Source organism: Bombina bombina, chromosome 10 (genome assembly GCF_027579735.1).
Source record: "Bombina bombina isolate aBomBom1 chromosome 10, aBomBom1.pri, whole genome shotgun sequence".
NCBI lineage: Eukaryota > Metazoa > Chordata > Amphibia > Anura > Bombinatoridae > Bombina > Bombina bombina.
This window is the reverse complement of record NC_069508.1, coordinates 22,449,298-22,466,885: the sequence shown is the minus strand read 5'-3', so window position 1 is coordinate 22,466,885 and position 17,588 is coordinate 22,449,298. Positions and strand designations below refer to the sequence as shown.

General features: G+C 42.0%; 1 protein-coding gene across 2 annotated transcripts in view; it reads left to right on the top strand.

The window, feature by feature from the left end:
* The window catches only part of EDEM3 (ER degradation enhancing alpha-mannosidase like protein 3), a 130,295-nt gene that overhangs the window by 31,763 nt on the left and 80,944 nt on the right, over positions 1-17,588 (top strand). For both annotated transcript variants that reach the window (XM_053693848.1, XM_053693849.1), the window contains exons 4-7: positions 721-760; positions 14,144-14,256; positions 16,139-16,292; positions 16,970-17,104. In XM_053693848.1, coding sequence (XP_053549823.1) covers positions 721-760; positions 14,144-14,256; positions 16,139-16,292; positions 16,970-17,104 — 442 coding nt within the window. The remainder of the gene's footprint in view (positions 1-720; positions 761-14,143; positions 14,257-16,138; positions 16,293-16,969; positions 17,105-17,588) is intronic.

Here is a 17,588-nt window from a genome sequence, read left to right as displayed (position 1 = left end):
CAGCACATGATACGGGTGATTAGCCTAAATGTTTATAGGGTCTGCAACTAGCAGATTTTCTAGTAGTATTTAAGAGATATAATGGTTGAAATTTAAAAAAAAAATGTGCATTATATTAGCAATATGGTTTTTGTAAAAGCTTTTACTGTTTCGGCAGCATCTGCACGTATGTTGCGACAGCCCACACATTAGACTTCATACTGTGCACCAGCCTATACAGCAAGGGGTGGCCTGTGTTTGTCATCATACACAGCGGGCTGTGGCCAAGCTCAGTGTGTGAATGCTGGTGCATGCAAAACATATGTGCATATGCTTCAAATACAGTAATGTCATTTACTAAACCATTTTAATAATACAAGTTGGTTGCAAAAATATGCACATTTCAATTTGGACTATTTTCTGCCTTTAAACACTTTAAAAGAGCCACTATGGTTGTGTTTTAGGACTTGCAGGGGATGAGAGAAATCTGGTTTACCTGGAAATAACCTTTTTTTTTTATTGGTTATGTTTTCCTTGTTCCTTTTGCATAACATAAACCTTGCATGTAACGTTATGTCATAACCTAGATTTAACAGAAAATATTTTGATAAAATAACACCTCTGGCAGGAGTTTTGTAGACTCCTGGTTGTTTATGTGAAACATAGCCGACCTTTGTAGTCTCTGTAGTTCTATCTGGAACCTTTTGATAACATTTTTAATTATTTTTTTCCTTCTAATAGGTTTTCATTGACATTAATTGATACACTGGACACTCTAGTGGTAAGCGCTGAATGCAGTTTGTAGTTTGTATTATAAATGTTGTTGTGATTATGTGCACTGGCGCCTTTGTGATAGATTCATAGTAAAAAGTGTAAATAATCGTACTATGTCCATTAGCTGACTATATTTTCTACAACAGCGGCATATGCAGGAGATGCCAAGTATAATATTATGTCAACCTCCCAGCGGGTGTGGATCTATTTACTAATCTGTATAGGGAAAAAACACCTGGTTTATATCGTGCAACCGAGTATGAAGGAAATAATACAGGACTTTCTTTTTTGATATTTTAATAATTTCTTTTTTAAAGCACAATGAGTCCACGGATCATCTTAATTACTAATGGGATATTCACCTCCTGGTCAGCAAGAGGAGGCAAAGAGCACCACAGCAGAGCTGTTAAATAGCTCCTCTCTTCCCTCCCACCTCAGTCATTCTCTTTGCCTACGTCCATATCAGTCTCTTTAGAAGAGCTTTGGTGGCTTTAGAGCAATGGGAACTTGTGGGACATAATTCTCACTGCGCCTCTCATACTGATGCTGCCCTAACTCTGAAAAATCTGAGGGATATTACTCAGTATTTTCTCTTATTTCACAGGTCCATGTGAGGGAGAGGACCTCTCAAGCCAGGGAGCTGCCTTTGCTGTCGGGCAGAATGAGGTAAGTGCTGACTTTTATTTCTGGGGTTAAAAGAAAGACTCAGAAGACGTTAGACACTTATTTTGTGAGAATGGACATATAAGGAAGCCCTTAAGGGAGTTGGGCACTTTATATTTATCAAGCATGAATTCTCCTTTTTGCTCAGGAGACTATATGTGACAGCTAGACGCAGGCACTGGGTCAAGCGGCATAAACAGGATCTCTACCTGATCTCAAGGCTGCAGTATTGGTCACATCGCTCTGGCCAGTTACAGCTACTTTAAAAATCAATTATGGTTCACATCTCCCGGCGGTTACATATACAGACATGCCGACCGGGAGATAAGTGTATTGACATCGCCCACGATGGGCACAATTGGGCAGTTTAAATTTATTAAGTAGGGCTATCTGGTGATTGCGGTGGTCACATCTCCCGGGCGGTTACATGAACAACAAAAATGCAGACCGGGAGATGACTGTATTGTCAACGCCCACGACGGGTGGTACTAGGGGAGGTGATATTTGCATAGCACGCCTTTTTCCCCTTCTCTTCCGGTGAGTCTGAAAGGAAGTGGTACAGTTACTTGTCCTATTACGCATCCTTTATTATATCATGAGTAATTAGGATCGGAGACTGTCTTCCGCTGTTGCGGTGGAGTTCCGAATCTGACCATACTGCTCAGAGAGGAGTTGGTTTTATCGGTCAGGCAGGCACCTCAGCAGTTCCCTGCTGAGGTGTACTGGTAACTTGCAAGTCTATTTAAGCTTTTCTGGCCTATTTACACGCAAATAATAAAAATAAAAAAAAAGTTACCATTTTAAAATTTAAAGTGATAGTAAGGTTTTTTTATATTGGGATTTTTATTAAAAAAATTAATTTCTCCAACATAGGTGTGTCCGGTCCACGGCGTCATCCTTACTTGTGGGATATTCTCTTCCCCAACAGGAAATGGCAAAGAGCCCAGCAAAGCTGGTCACATGATCCCTCCTAGGCTCCGCCTACCCCAGTCATTCTCTTTGCCGTTGTACAGGCAACATCTCCACGGAGATGGCTTAGAGTTTTTTAGTGTTTAACTGTAGTTTTTATTATTCAATCAAGAGTTTGTTATTTTGAAATAGTGCTGGTATGTACTATTTACTCAGAAACAGAAAAGAGATGAAGATTTCTGTTTGTATGAGGAAAATGATTTTAGCAACCGTCACTAAAATCCATGGCTGTTCCACACAGGACTGTTGAGAGCAATTAACTTCAGTTGGGGGAACAGTGTGCAGTCTCTTGCTGCTTGAGGTATGACACATTCTAACAAGACGATGTAATGCTGGAAGCTGTCATTTTCCCTATGGGATCCGGTAAGCCATGTTTATTACGATCGTAAATAAGGGCTTCACAAGGGCTTATTAAAACTGTAGACTTTTTTTGGGCTAAATCGATTCATTATTAACACATATTTAGCCTTGAGGAATCATTTTATCTGGGTATTTTGATATAATAATATCGGCAGGCACTGGTTTAGACACCTTATTCTTTAGGGGCTTTCCCAAAGCATAAGCAGAGCCTCATTTTCGCGCCGGTGTTGCGCACTTGTTTTTGAGAGGCATGGCATGCAGTCGCATGTGAGAGGAGCTCTGATACTTAGAAAAGACTTTCTGAAGGCGTCATTTGGTATCGTATTCCCCTTTGGGCTTGGTTGGGTCTCAGCAAAGCAGATACCAGGGACTGTAAAGGGGTTAAAGTTCAAAACGGCTCCGGTTCCGTTATTTTAAGGGTTAAAGCTTCCAAATTTGGTGTGCAATACTTTTAAGGCTTTAAGACACTGTGGTGAAAATTTGGTGAATTTTGAACAATTCCTTCATGTTTTTCGCAATTGCAGTAATAAAGTGTGTTCAGTTTAAAATTTAAAGTGACAGTAACGGTTTTATTTTAAAACGTTTTTTGTACTTTGTTATCAAGTTTATGCCTGTTTAACATGTCTGAACTACCAGATAGACTGTGTTCTGAATGTGGGGAAGCCAGGATTCCTATTCATTTAAATAAATGTGATTTATGTGATAATGACAATGATGCCCAAGATGATTCCTCAAGTGAGGGGAGTAAGCATGGTACTGCATCATTCCCTCCTTCGTCTACACGAGTCTTGCCCACTCAGGAGGCCCCTAGTACATCTAGCGCGCCAATACTCCTTACTATGCAACAATTAACGGCTGTAATGGATAATTCTGTCAAAAACATTTTAGCCAAAATGAACACTTATCAGCGTAAGCGCGGCTGCTCTGTTTTAGATACTGAAGAGCATGACGACGCTGATAATAATATTTCTGAAGGGCCCCTAACCCAGTCTGATGGGGCCAGGGAGGTTTTGTCTGAGGGAGAAATTACTGATTCAGGGAACATTTCTCAACAGGCTGAACCTGATGTGATTGCATTTAAATTTAAGTTGGAACATCTCCGCATTCTGCTTAAGGAGGTATTATCCACTCTGGATGATTGTGACAAGTTGGTCATCCCAGAGAAACTTTGTAAAATGGACAAGTTCCTAGAGGTGCCGGGGCTCCCAGAAGCTTTTCCTATACCCAAGCGGGTGGCGGACATTGTTAATAAAGAATGGGAAAGGCCCGGTATTCCTTTCGTCCCTCCCCCCATATTTAAAAAATTGTTTCCTATGGTCGACCCCAGAAAGGACTTATGGCAGACAGTCCCCAAGGTCGAGGGAGCGGTTTCCACTTTAAACAAACGCACCACTATACCCATAGAGGATAGTTGTGCTTTCAAAGATCCTATGGATAAAAAATTAGAAGGTTTGCTTAAAAAAATGTTTGTTCAGCAAGGTTACCTTCTACAACCAATTTCATGCATTGTCCCTGTCGCTACAGCCGCATGTTTCTGGTTCGATGATCTGATAAGAGCGGTCGATAGTGATTCTCCTCCTTTGGAGGAGATTATGGACAGAATCAATGCTCTCAAATTGGCTAATTCTTTCACCCTAGACGCCACTTTGCAATTGGCTAGGTTGGCGGCTAAGAATTCTGGGTTTGCTATTGTGGCGCGCAGAGCGCTTTGGTTGAAATCTTGGTCGGCTGATGCGTCTTCCAAGAACAAGCTACTTAACATTCCTTTCAAGGGGAAAACGCTGTTTGGCCCTGACTTGAAAGAGATTATCTCTGATATCACTGGGGGTAAGGGCCACGCCCTTCCTCAGGATCGGCCTTTCAAGGCAAAAAATAAACCTAATTTTCGTCCCTTTCGTAGAAACGGACCAGCCCAAGGTGCTACGTCCTCTAAGCAAGAGGGTAATACTTCTCAAGCCAAGCCAGCTTGGAGACCAATGCAAGGCTGGAACAAGGGAAAGCAGGCCAAGAAACCTGCCACTGCTACCAAGACAGCATGAAATGTTGGCCCCCGATCCGGGACCGGATCTGGTGGGGGGCAGACTCTCTCTCTTCGCTCAGGCTTGGGCAAGAGATGTTCTGGATCCTTGGGCGCTAGAAATAGTCTCCCAAGGTTATCTTCTGGAATTCAAGGGACTTCCCCCAAGGGGAGTTCCACAGGTCTCAGTTGTCTTCAGACCACATAAAAATGGGAGTGATTCATCCTGTTCCATTAAGAGAACAAGGGATGGGGTTCTACTCCAATCTGTTCATAGTTCCCAAAAAAGAGGGAACGTTCAGACCAATCTTAGATCTCAAGATCTTAAACAAGTTTCTCAAGGTTCCATCGTTCAAGATGGAAACCATTCGAACTATTCTTCCTTCCATCCAGGAAGGTCAATTCATGACCACGGTGGATTTAAAGGATGCGTATCTACATATTCCTATCCACAAGGAACATCATCGGTTCCTAAGGTTCGCATTCCTGGACAAACATTACCAGTTCGTGGCGCTTCCTTTCGGATTAGCCACTGCTCCAAGGATTTTCACAAAGGTACTAGGGTCCCTTCTAGCTGTGCTAAGACCAAGGGGCATTGCTGTAGTACCTTACTTGGACGACATTCTGATTCAAGCGTCGTCCCTTCCTCAAGCAAAGGCTCACACGGACATTGTCCTGGCCTTTCTCAGATCTCACGGATGGAAAGTGAACGTGGAAAAGAGTTCTCTATCCCCGTTAACAAGGGTTCCCTTCTTGGGAACAATAATAGACTCCTTAGAAATGAGGATTTTTCTGACAGAGGCCAGAAAAACAAAGCTTCTAGACTCTTGTCGGATACTTCATTCCGTTCCTCTTCCTTCCATAGCTCAGTGCATGGAAGTGATCGGGTTGATGGTAGCGGCAATGGACATAGTTCCTTTTGCGCGCATTCATCTAAGACCATTACAACTGTGCATGCTCAGTCAGTGGAATGGGGACTATACAGACTTGTCTCCGAAGATACAAGTAAATCAGAGGACCAGAGACTCACTCCGTTGGTGGCTGTCCCTGGACAACCTGTCACAAGGGATGACATTCCGCAGACCAGAGTGGGTCATTGTCACGACCGACGCCAGTCTGATGGGCTGGGGCGCGGTCTGGGGATCCCTGAAAGCTCAGGGTCTTTGGTCTCGGGAAGAATCTCTTCTACCGATAAATATTCTGGAACTGAGAGCGATATTCAATGCTCTCAAGGCTTGGCCTCAGCTAGCGAGGGCCAAGTTCATACGGTTTCAATCAGACAACATGACAACTGTTGCGTACATCAACCATCAGGGGGGAACAAGGAGTTCCCTAGCGATGGAAGAAGTGACCAAAATCATTCTATGGGCGGAGTCTCACTCCTGCCACCTGTCTGCTATCCACATCCCAGGAGTGGAAAATTGGGAAGCGGATTTTCTGAGTCGTCAGACATTGCATCCGGGGGAGTGGGAACTCCATCCGGAAATCTTTGCCCAAGTCACTCAGCTGTGGGGCATTCCAGACATGGATCTGATGGCCTCTCGTCAGAACTTCAAAGTTCCTTGCTACGGGTCCAGATCCAGGGATCCCAAGGCGGCTCTAGTGGATGCACTAGTAGCACCTTGGACCTTCAAACTAGCTTATGTGTTCCCGCCGTTTCCTCTCATCCCCAGGCTGGTAGCCAGGATCAATCAGGAGAGGGCGTCGGTGATCTTGATAGCTCCTGCGTGGCCACGCAGGACTTGGTATGCAGATCTGGTGAATATGTCATCGGCTCCACCTTGGAAGCTACCTTTGAGACGAGACCTTCTTGTTCAGGGTCCGTTCGAACATCCGAATCTGGTTTCACTCCAGCTGACTGCTTGGAGATTGAACGCTTGATTTTATCGAAGCGAGGGTTCTCAGATTCTGTTATTGATACTCTTGTTCAGGCCAGAAAGCCTGTAACTAGAAAGATTTACCACAAAATTTGGAAAAAATATATCTGTTGGTGTGAATCTAAAGGATTCTCTTGGGACAAGGTTAAGATTCCTAGGATTCTATCCTTCCTTCAAGAAGGATTGGAAAAAGGATTATCTGCAAGTTCCCTGAAGGGACAGATTTCTGCCTTGTCGGTGTTACTTCACAAAAAACTGGCTGCTGTGCCAGAAGTTCAAGCCTTTGTTCAGGCTCTGGTTAGAATTAAGCCTGTTTACAAACCTTTGACTCCTCCTTGGAGTCTCAATTTAGTTCTTTCAGTTCTTCAGGGGGTTCCGTTTGAACCCTTGCATTCCGTTGATATTAAGTTATTATCTTGGAAAGTTTTGTTTTTAGTTGCAATTTCTTCTGCTAGAAGAGTTTCAGAATTATCTGCTCTGCAGTGTTCTCCTCCTTATCTGGTGTTCCATGCAGATAAGGTGGTTTTACGTACTAAACCTGGTTTTCTTCCAAAAGTTGTTTCTAACAAAAACATTAACCAGGAGATTATCGTACCTTCTCTGTGTCCGAAACCAGTTTCAAAGAAGGAACGTTTGTTGCACAATTTGGATGTTGTTCGCGCTCTAAAATTCTATTTAGATGCTACAAAGGATTTTAGACAAACATCTTCCTTGTTTGTTGTTTATTCTGGTAAAAGGAGAGGTCAAAAAGCAACTTCTACCTCTCTCTCTTTTTGGATTAAAAGCATCATCAGATTGGCTTACGAGACTGCCGGACGGCAGCCTCCCGAAAGAATCACAGCTCATTCCACTAGGGCTGTGGCTTCCACATGGGCCTTCAAGAACGAGGCTTCTGTTGATCAGATATGTAGGGCAGCGACTTGGTCTTCACTGCACACTTTTACCAAATTTTACAAGTTTGATACTTTTGCTTCTTCTGAGGCTATTTTTGGGAGAAAGGTTTTGCAAGCCGTGGTGCCTTCCATTTAGGTGACCTGATTTGCTCCCTCCCTTCATCCGTGTCCTAAAGCTTTGGTATTGGTTCCCACAAGTAAGGATGACGCCGTGGACCGGACACACCTATGTTGGAGAAAACAGAATTTATGTTTACCTGATAAATTACTTTCTCCAACGGTGTGTCCGGTCCACGGCCCGCCCTGGTTTTTTTAATCAGGTCTGATAATTTATTTTCTTTAACTACAGTCACCACGGTACCATATGGTTTCTCCTATGCAAATATTCCTCCTTAACGTCGGTCGAATGACTGGGGTAGGCGGAGCCTAGGAGGGATCATGTGACCAGCTTTGCTGGGCTCTTTGCCATTTCCTGTTGGGGAAGAGAATATCCCACAAGTAAGGATGACGCCGTGGACCGGACACACCGTTGGAGAAAGTAATTTATCAGGTAAACATAAATTCTGTTTTTTCTTTGATATCTTGGTTCAGAATGGACCAAGAGGTCATGCAGAGGGTTACTTGTTTTTTTGTGTTGATGCCAATGTGGAACCACCAATCCCTTTTCTATTCCTCTTGTATGAGAGGAAGTTAATCCTTAGGGATAGTCTTTTTTTCTGAGACAACATTTCCCAAAGGGGATGCTGTTCAGAAATCGAATGACAATGTTCAATATAAGCAGTTTTCTCCTCAGGAGTCCCAAAATGTTATTGCCCTCACATGCAATGCCCTGCGCTTCCTCTATAACTCATTCTGGGTCATGTTACAAGACACCGCTCCTCTCATATCTTCTGATGCATTGTCGGCTTTTCCATTGTTGCAGGGAAAGCGTTAGAGGAAAGAGAGACATTCAGCAAGCAAGGTTTCTGACACGGTGTAATTCCTCTTGCTGATACTGAAGTTGTACCTTTCAGGTTTAAGCTAGAACACCTCCGTCCGTTACTCAAGGAGGTTTTAGCTACTTTGGATGACAGAGATTCCACGGTCGTAGTTAATCCTGGGGGAAAAAAAAGTCCCCAAGGTGTAACGAGCTGTTTTCACCTTAGCTAAGAGAACTACTATACCCTTAGAGGATAGTTGTGCTTCAAATATCCTATGGACCAGAAATTAGAGGGGTTACTCAAAGAGGTACACCAGGGCTTCCAATGGGAGCCAGCTGTGTACGTTGCTACCGCCACTGGTGCGACAGCATATTGGTTGACACGTTGCCTGACGCTATTAGGACTGACATTCCCCTGGATGAAATAAAGGATATGATAAAAGCTCTTAAATTGGCTAATTCCTTTATTACGGATGCTTCCCTTTAAGGTATCAACTGGGAGCAAAGATTTCAGGTTTCTCTGTTCTAGCTCGCAGAGTCTTATGGTTAAAACCTTGGTCTGTGGATGTATCCTCTAAGTCTAAACTTTTAGCGATTCCTTACAAGGGGAAGACCTTGTTTGGACTGGGTTTGAAGGAAATAATCTCTGATATTACGAAACGTAGGGGTCATCTTCTCCCTCAAGATATGAGAAACAAACAAAAGGGACGACAGAGTAATTTTCGTTCCTTTCAAAATTTTAAGGGAAATTCTTCCTCTTCCGCCTCCAAGCAGGGACAATCTAAGCCTACATGGAGACTTAACCTTGGAACAAGGGTAAACGATCCAAGAAGCCTGCTATTGAATCCAAGACAGCATGAAGGGCATACCCCCGATCCGGGACCGGATCTGGTAGGGGGCAGACTTTCCTTCTTTGTTCAGGTTTGGGTTCGGGACGGTCAGAATCCCTGGACAATAGAAATAGTGTCTCTGGGGTACAAATTAGAGTTCAAAAGTTTCCTCCCAGAGGCAGGTTTCTACTTTCAAGATTATCTGACCAGACCAAAAAGAAAAAGGAGTTCTTACATTGTGTAGGAGACCTCTCCGCCCTGGGAGTGATTGTTCCCGTTTCAGTACAGGAACAGGGGCAGGGTTTTTATTCCAATCTGTTTGTAGTTCTCAAAAAGGAGGGAACCTTCAGACCAATTTTAGACCTCAGGAGTCTAAACAAATTTCTCAGGGTTCCGTTTTTCAAGATGGAAACCATTCGTTCCATTCTTCCATTGATCCAGGTGGGTCAATTTATGACAACAGTGGATTTAAAGGACTCATGGCTACATATTCCTATCCACAGGGATCATCCCAAGTTCCTAAGGTTTGCCTTTCTAGCCAAACACTTCCAGTTCATGGCTCTTCCTTTCGGTCTGGCCACGGCTTCCAGAATCTTCACAAGGGTTCTGGGGTCTCTACTGGCGGTTCTAAGGCCACGGGGCATTGGGGTGGCGCCTTAGCTGGACGATATTCTAGTCCAGGCTCCATCTTTTCAACAAGCAAGATCCCATTCCGACATGGTGTTATCTTTCCTGAGAACTCACGGGTGGAAGGTAAATTTGGATAAGAGTTCCTTAGTCCCAAATACAAGGGTGACTTTCTTGGGAACCATAATAGATTCCATATCTATGAAGATTTTTCTGACAGAAGTCAGGAAATCAAAGGTTGTCGATATTTGTCTAGCCCTTCAGTCCACTCCTCGGCCGTCAGTGGCCCAGTGCATGGAGGTAATCGAACTGATGGTGGTGGCTATGGACAGCATCCTGTTTGTTCGGGTCCACCTCAGACCTCTGCAGTTAAGCATGCTCAGGCAATGGAACAGAGACTATGCAGACTTGTCTCCTCAAATAACCCTGGAGCAGGAGACGAGGGACTCTCTTCAATGGTGGTTGTCTCTGGATCATCTCTCCCAGGGAACCTTCTTTCGCAGACCATCCTGGGTGATTGTGACAACAGACGCCAATCAGAGTCTGTTCTTCCTATAAACATCCTGGAACTGAGAGCGATCTTCAATGCATTTCTGGCCTGGCCTTAGTTAGCCTCGGCCCAGTTTATCATGTTCCAGTCGGACAACATAACTTCAGTGGCTTACATCAATCATCTGGGAGGAACGTGGAGTTCCTTAGCGATGACAGAGGTAACCAAGATATTTCAGTGGGCGGAGGCCCATTCTTGCTATCTGTCGGCGATCCACATCCCAGGAGTGGTCAACTCTTTCTGAGCAGGCAGATATTTTATCCGGGGGAGTGGGAACTCCATTCGGAAGTGTTTTCCAGCCTGATTCTCAAATGGGGTCAGCCAGAGTTAGATCTCATGGCATCTCGACAGAATGCCAAGCTCCTGAGATATGGGTCGAGGTCAAGGGACCCCCAGGCGGAACTGATAGATGCTCTGGCGGTTCCTTAGACCTTCAGTCTAGCATACCTATTTCTTCCGTTTGCGCTTCTTCCTCGGGTCATTGCTCGAATCAAACAGGAGAGGGCGTAGGTGATTGTCATTGCTCCGGCTTGGCATCGCAGGATTTGGTATGCAGATCTGGTGGACATGTCATCTCTGCCACCTTGGAGACTTCTGTTGAGGAAGGACCTTTTAATTCAAGGGCCCTTCCTTCACCCAATTCTAGTTTCTCTGAAGCTGACTGCTTGGAGATTGAACGCTTAATTTTGTCCAAGCGGGGGTTTTCTGAATCGGTCATAGAGACCATGATTCAGGCTCGTAAGCCTGTAACTAGAAAGATTTACCATAAGATATGGCGTAGATATCTTTATTGGTGTGAATCCAAGGGCTACTCTTGGAGTTGAGTTAGGATTCCTAGAATTTTGTCTTTTCCCAAAGAGGGTTTGGAGAAGGTTTTATTGACGAGTTCCCTAAAGGGTCAAATCTCTTCCTTGTCAATTTTGTTACACAAATGTCTGGTGGATGTCCCAGATGTACAATCCTTTTGTCAGGCCTTGGTCAGAATCATGCCTATGTTCAAACCAGTTACTCCTCCATGGAGTCTTAATTAGTTCTCAAAGTTCTTCAAGGGGCTCTGTTTGAGCCTATGCATTCCTTAGATATTAAAATATTATCTTGGAAAGTTTTGTTTCTTGTTGCGATTTCTTCAGCTTGTAGAGTGTCAGAGCTCTCGGCATTACAGTTTGAGTCTCCTTACCTTATTTTCCATTCAGATAAGGTAGTTTTACGTACTAAATTAGGATTTCTTCCTAAAGTAGTTTCTGATTGGAACATTAATCAGGAGATTGTTGTTCCTTCTTTGTGTCCTAATCCTTCTTCTCAAAAAGGAACGACTTCTGCACAATTTGGACGAGGTCCGTGCTTTTAAAGTTTTACCTGCAGGCAACTAAGGAGTTTCATCAGTCTTCTTCTTTGTGGCTACTTCTCTTTCTTTTTGGCTGAAGAGTATCATACGTTTTGCATATGAGACTGCTGGTCAGCAGCCTCCAGAGAGAGTTACGGCTCATTCCACGAGGGCTGTTGCTTCCTCATGGGCGTTCAAGAACAAAGCTTCTGTGGAACAGATTTGCAAGGATGCAACTTGGTCCTCTCTTCACACTTTTCAAAATTCTACTAATTTGATACTTTTTCCTCGGCTGAGGCCGCTTCTGGGAGAAAGGTTCTTCAAGCAGTGGTGCTTTTCGTTTAGGTTCCCTGTCTTGTCCCTCCTGTATCATCTGTGTTCTCTAGCTTGGGTATTGAATCCCATTCGTAATTAAGATGATCCGTGGACTGATAGTGTCTTAAAAAAGAATGAGTCCACGGTCCGCCCTGTTCTTTTAGACAGGTTGTGGGTTATTGTAAACTTCAGACACCTCTGCACCTTGGCTTTTCCTTTCTCTTCCTAACTTTGGTCGAATGACTGGAGTGGGAGGGAAGGGAGGAGCTATTTAACAGCTCTGCTGTGGTGCTCTTTGCCTCCTCCTGCTGACCAGGAGGTGAATATCCCATTAGTAATTAAGATGATCCGTGGACTCATCGTGTCACAAAAGAAATAAATTTATCAGGTAAGCATAAAATTTCTTTTTATATAAATATAGTTTTACCTGAGGGTTCTGTAAATATTACCAAAAAATAATCAGTATTTTGTCACCTCTGAAACTTAAAGGGATAGAAAGGTCAAAAATGAAATGTGCGTGCGTTATGTCTTTTTAGTAGCAATTACTCATCAGTGCCAGCTCTCTGAGAAGGCATGGTGTTTGAATACTGGTGCACGGCCCTCGCAGGATATGTGTGTATGCCGCAGAAAAACGGTAATAGCTTTTAATAAAAGCATTATAGCTAATGTGCTTATTTCATTTTTGACCTTTCTATTCCTTTAAATTTGGCTTCATTACTGCAGCCATCAAGGTAAGTCGGTAATTTTATAAAATGTATTTGTTCTAGTGTATGGCCCCAGGAGTAGGCAGGTATCCGATTTCAACGCCTTTTAAAAAGCCCAGGCGAAACGTGCGTTAGGCGTTCGTCTGTTTGTGAGTAGTCTGGAAATTATTATGTTTCATTTGTGCGCTCTCTGTTATAACACATTGGTAACGTTGGTATGTTTGGCTAAATCCTTAGTCACTGCAAGCCCGGACTTTTTTTTTTACAATAATTGCAAGTAATATCTACTGAGAGAGAGTCTGATAAGCCCCTTCCTGCACCCACCTTTGCTGGGTATCACCTAAACATACAGTAGGTTACTAGGGATCTTTTTTATCTCAGTGGACGTCTTACAATGGGCTTCAGACAGTGTTGGAATTTGCTTGATGCTGTGTACTGAGAGTTGCTCTGATTATTACTTTAAATAGACACGTTGTACTGTGTTAAATCCAGGCACCCCCCGACAGCCCTACTTTTGTTTTAAAACTGTATGTGTTTTTTATATTTATCCCATGTAGGATGTGTATTTTAATATCTGCAAGTAAAAGTTAAGTTTTATGATTTTTGGCTCCCTTTTTGCCAGTTTAACTATGTGTTTAAGTGTGTGCCAGAGAGTGGTTTTTCTTTTTCTGAGATACTATTGTATATCTACCACTAGGGCACCCCCCGCACTCCATTGTATGGGTAATATATGAAGAGATTAGTTCTATACCTATCTTTTTGATATATAGGTATCAGATTTTCACTGCAAAGGGCTGCGTAAGTCATCAGTCATTGAGATGACGCTCACACCTATATTTATGTGGCCAAAAATGATTTTCTTTTTACATTAACCCAACAAAAAAAAATACTAAAAATATTTTACTTTAAAAAATGTGTGAATGTGAGTCTCATATCCCATTTAAAAAAACATTGATCTGTCTATGAAAGGGACATTTTGAAGCAAATATTACATGGTCTAATCCCTTATACTATGTATTTCTTGCATTACTGAACTGGGATAACTGCTTTTATCATTTGTAAAGGAACTAAACATTTAGACAGCCGCATGTAGTGCACGCACAGAGCGTGATCCAATGAGGAGCCACAGTTGCACATACCTGGTGATCGCCAGCTGCTTCCTGCTTGGGAGCTGCAGTGCTTATCGCTGTAGAGCAGGAGTTTAGCTATGTGCTTAACCCATCTGTAGATATCCAGGGTCAGTAATGCAATGGTTAAAGCATGCTATATTTGCATTAGAACATCACATTTTATTTATATATTTATTAGATCTGAATGATCTCCTCCTTCCGTTTCTCCCCAGGTGTTAAACCGTACCAAAGATTTTGAAGATGCCGTCCGAAAAGTAATTAAAGATGTCAATTTAGATAACGACATTGTGGTGTCGGTCTTTGAGACGAACATTCGAGTCCTCGGGTAAGTGTTAGGTCATTTATAGGTATATGGATTCACAATCATTGCTGAATTGTAAGAGATGAGTTACAGGGAATAGTGTTATTTATGGTATTAGAAGGTTGTGAACCCAGAAGATGTTGGAATGTAATCAGCAAAATATTGTCAACTCTTAGTAAACAGAAGATAACAGCTGAATGCAGATTGTATGTTATAAAGTGTTCAGTAAATAGAACAAGTAGAGTTCTGATACTAAACACACTATATACCTGCTTTTATTTTTAATAACAAAGTAAATATAAATGTAATTATTACCTGTAACCTTCCCCGTCTGGCTCCCTTCACATAGCTTGTTTTGTTGTTTTTTTAATATGTTGATGCTGGCAGAACAGACTATGTTAAGCTACACCAACCTCTCTATACCAGTTCAAGCGCACGTGCAGTTTATCCTCCTACCTGAAGAGGCGCAGGTGCTGGCTGTAATAGAGTAACTGTTACAGCTTTGCATTGTCTGTACCGCCTGCATCATTGCATTTGTACAGAGCGGTTAGATGGAGATGATAGGTAATAAATATATTCTTATTTTAAAGGGACAGTCTACAATAAAATTGTTGTGTAAAAAGATAGATAACGCCTTCCCCATTCCCCAGCTTTGCACAACCAACATTGTTATATTAATATACTTTATAACATTTAAACCTCTAAATTTCTGCCTGTTTCTAAGCCACTACAGACAGCCTCTTATCACATGCTTTTGTATTTGCTTTTCACAACAAGAGACTGCTAGTTCATGTGGGCCATATAAATAACATTGTGCTCACTGCTGTGGAGTTATTTAAAAGTTAGCACAACACAATACTAAATGCAAGTCAATAGATAATAATAAATAAAAAGTCATTTGACCAGGGGTCTGTCAGAAGTGGCTTAGATACAAGGTAATCACAGAGGTAAAAATGATTTGAATATAATTGTGTTGGTTATGCGAAACTTTGGAATGGGTAATAAAAGAAATATCTATCTTTTAAAAGAAAAAAATGATATTGTAGACTGTCCCTTTTATTTATCATCTTTCTTGGGGAGGGGGGGGACCAGGTTTGTTTTGTATTTAGTACAGGGGTCTGATTTGTAAAGCCCTGGTCAGACGAGGTTACCTAAGCCTTCTCACCAGTACTGCGCGGCTCCTTAAACCATTTAAAAAAAGGCAAAATTGTGTTCATTGTTTATTCCTTCCCTGAGCAAGTGAATGATTCATCATACCTGAAATAATAATGTGCTGCTCAGTCTGACTTTAGTCCCACTAGGTTACTGGCTGCTTACTAACAGAATTCACCTTATTGTTATGTGGCTAACTTAGCGCTCCACTTGTAATCTAGCCTTTAGCATTTCTATCTCAAAGCGTTTCAGAACCATTTAAAGGGGCATAAAACCCACATTTTTTTCTTTCAGGATTCAGATAGAGTGATTTTAAACAACTTCCAAATTTACTTCTATTAGCTCGTTTATTTTGTTCTCTTGATATCCTTTCTTGTAAAGGATACCTAGGTAGACTCGGGAGCTACTGATTGGTGGCTGCACATATCTGCCTCATGTTACTGACTCAACCAATGCATTTAGCATCTCCCAGTAGTGCATTGCTGCTTCAACAAATGATACCAAGAGAATAAGGCAAATAAGATAATAGTAGTAAATTGGAATGTTGTTTAAAATGGTATCCTCTGTCTGATGAATGAGAGTTTTTTCCCTTTAAGTACTGGGGCAGTTTAATTCATATTAATTTTTTTGCTGTACAACTGCATTGTATCATTTTGTTTATAAACCGTTATTGTTCCCAGCAATCACTATGTAAAATAGTTGTGTAATATCCGTGTTTTTTTTTTATTATTCGTTTATTGGGTTAAATCCACAGTGGGCTTCTTGGCGGTCACTCACTTGCCGTGATGTTGAAAGAAAATGGAGATGGCATGGACTGGTACAATAACGAGCTGCTGCACATGGCCAAAGAGGTTGGCTACAAACTGCTCCCAGCCTTCAACACCACCAGTGGCCTCCCATATCCACGGGTATGCCAAGACCATTTGCATTTGATCAAATGCGCAGTAATAAATCGCACGCACACACTAATAAATCGCACGTGCACACTAGTCCGCACACTAATAAATCGCATGTGCACACTAATCCGCTGATGACCGTTGCTTGTTAAATACGGCGTGCAGGTTCTCTTGTGAAAACCTGCAGCAGTAGTGGGTCGAAAGGCTTGCAAAGCCTTTGATAAATCGACCCCTAAGACACCCAAATAAATCTACTTTAGTTTAACAAAGTAGATTAAAACTTAAAGAATAAAACTTCTGGGCATAAAGACATAACACTGTTACAGCATATGGTTCTTGCACTGTTGCCCTTATGTGTTTAACCTCTGCATGGCTAAAACCTCAAACTACTGTTCTATGGAAACTTGCTTTGGGTGTTTTGTCAGAAGGGTTAATGTATAAAGTGTATGATGCATTTCTAATGTTTGTAATTTATAATCCCCATATTTGTATGTGATGTCACAGCATGGTTAATTTGTGTCTCTAATCCCTGATAACCGCACCAATGATAACAACATCCTGCAGTATTTACATTGCTAATCCCATGACAATCAGATTCCTTTTCTTTTGTTCTCTGCTGCTGAAGAACATTTTTTCTTTGCTGAACGGCTGATTCTCACTGTAACTTGTAATTGTTTTGAAATCATTAGGTCAATCTAAAGTTTGGCATTAGAAGACCGGAGGCTCGGACAGGCACAGAGACCGACACCTGTACGGCCTGCGCAGGAACCCTCATTCTGGAATTCGCTGCACTCAGTCGCTTTACTGGAATCTCAATATTTGAGGTTTGTTTTTCTGTTTTTCAACAATGTACATAACTTAAAGGGACGGACACCGAAGATAAACTCCTCCTTTTTTATATTTTACCTCCCAAAAACCTGCTTGACCACATAGCACAGAGCAACTCAGCTGATTTATCATTTATCTCCAAGACAGCACCTATAAATCACATCAATTAATACGTAATAATGTTTGTCTTAATTACAAATACCTTTATGTATCAAAGTGATGCATTTAATGTCTGGTGGTCTTGTGAGTTAGCTAATAAATGTCAGCCATTAATAAATAACATTTATTATTCATTTAAATAACTGAGCAGGAAACCACTGTTAAAAGTGAATTTAACACATTAAATGGAAAGTAAACAGTCTGAGAGTGCAGTGTAAAATGTTTAATTAGGTATTGTAAAAATCTTAATATTCTTTCATTAATACATTTATTTTGCCCTCTTTTCCAATTTTGAGAATTAGAAGTGAACACTGTAGACTT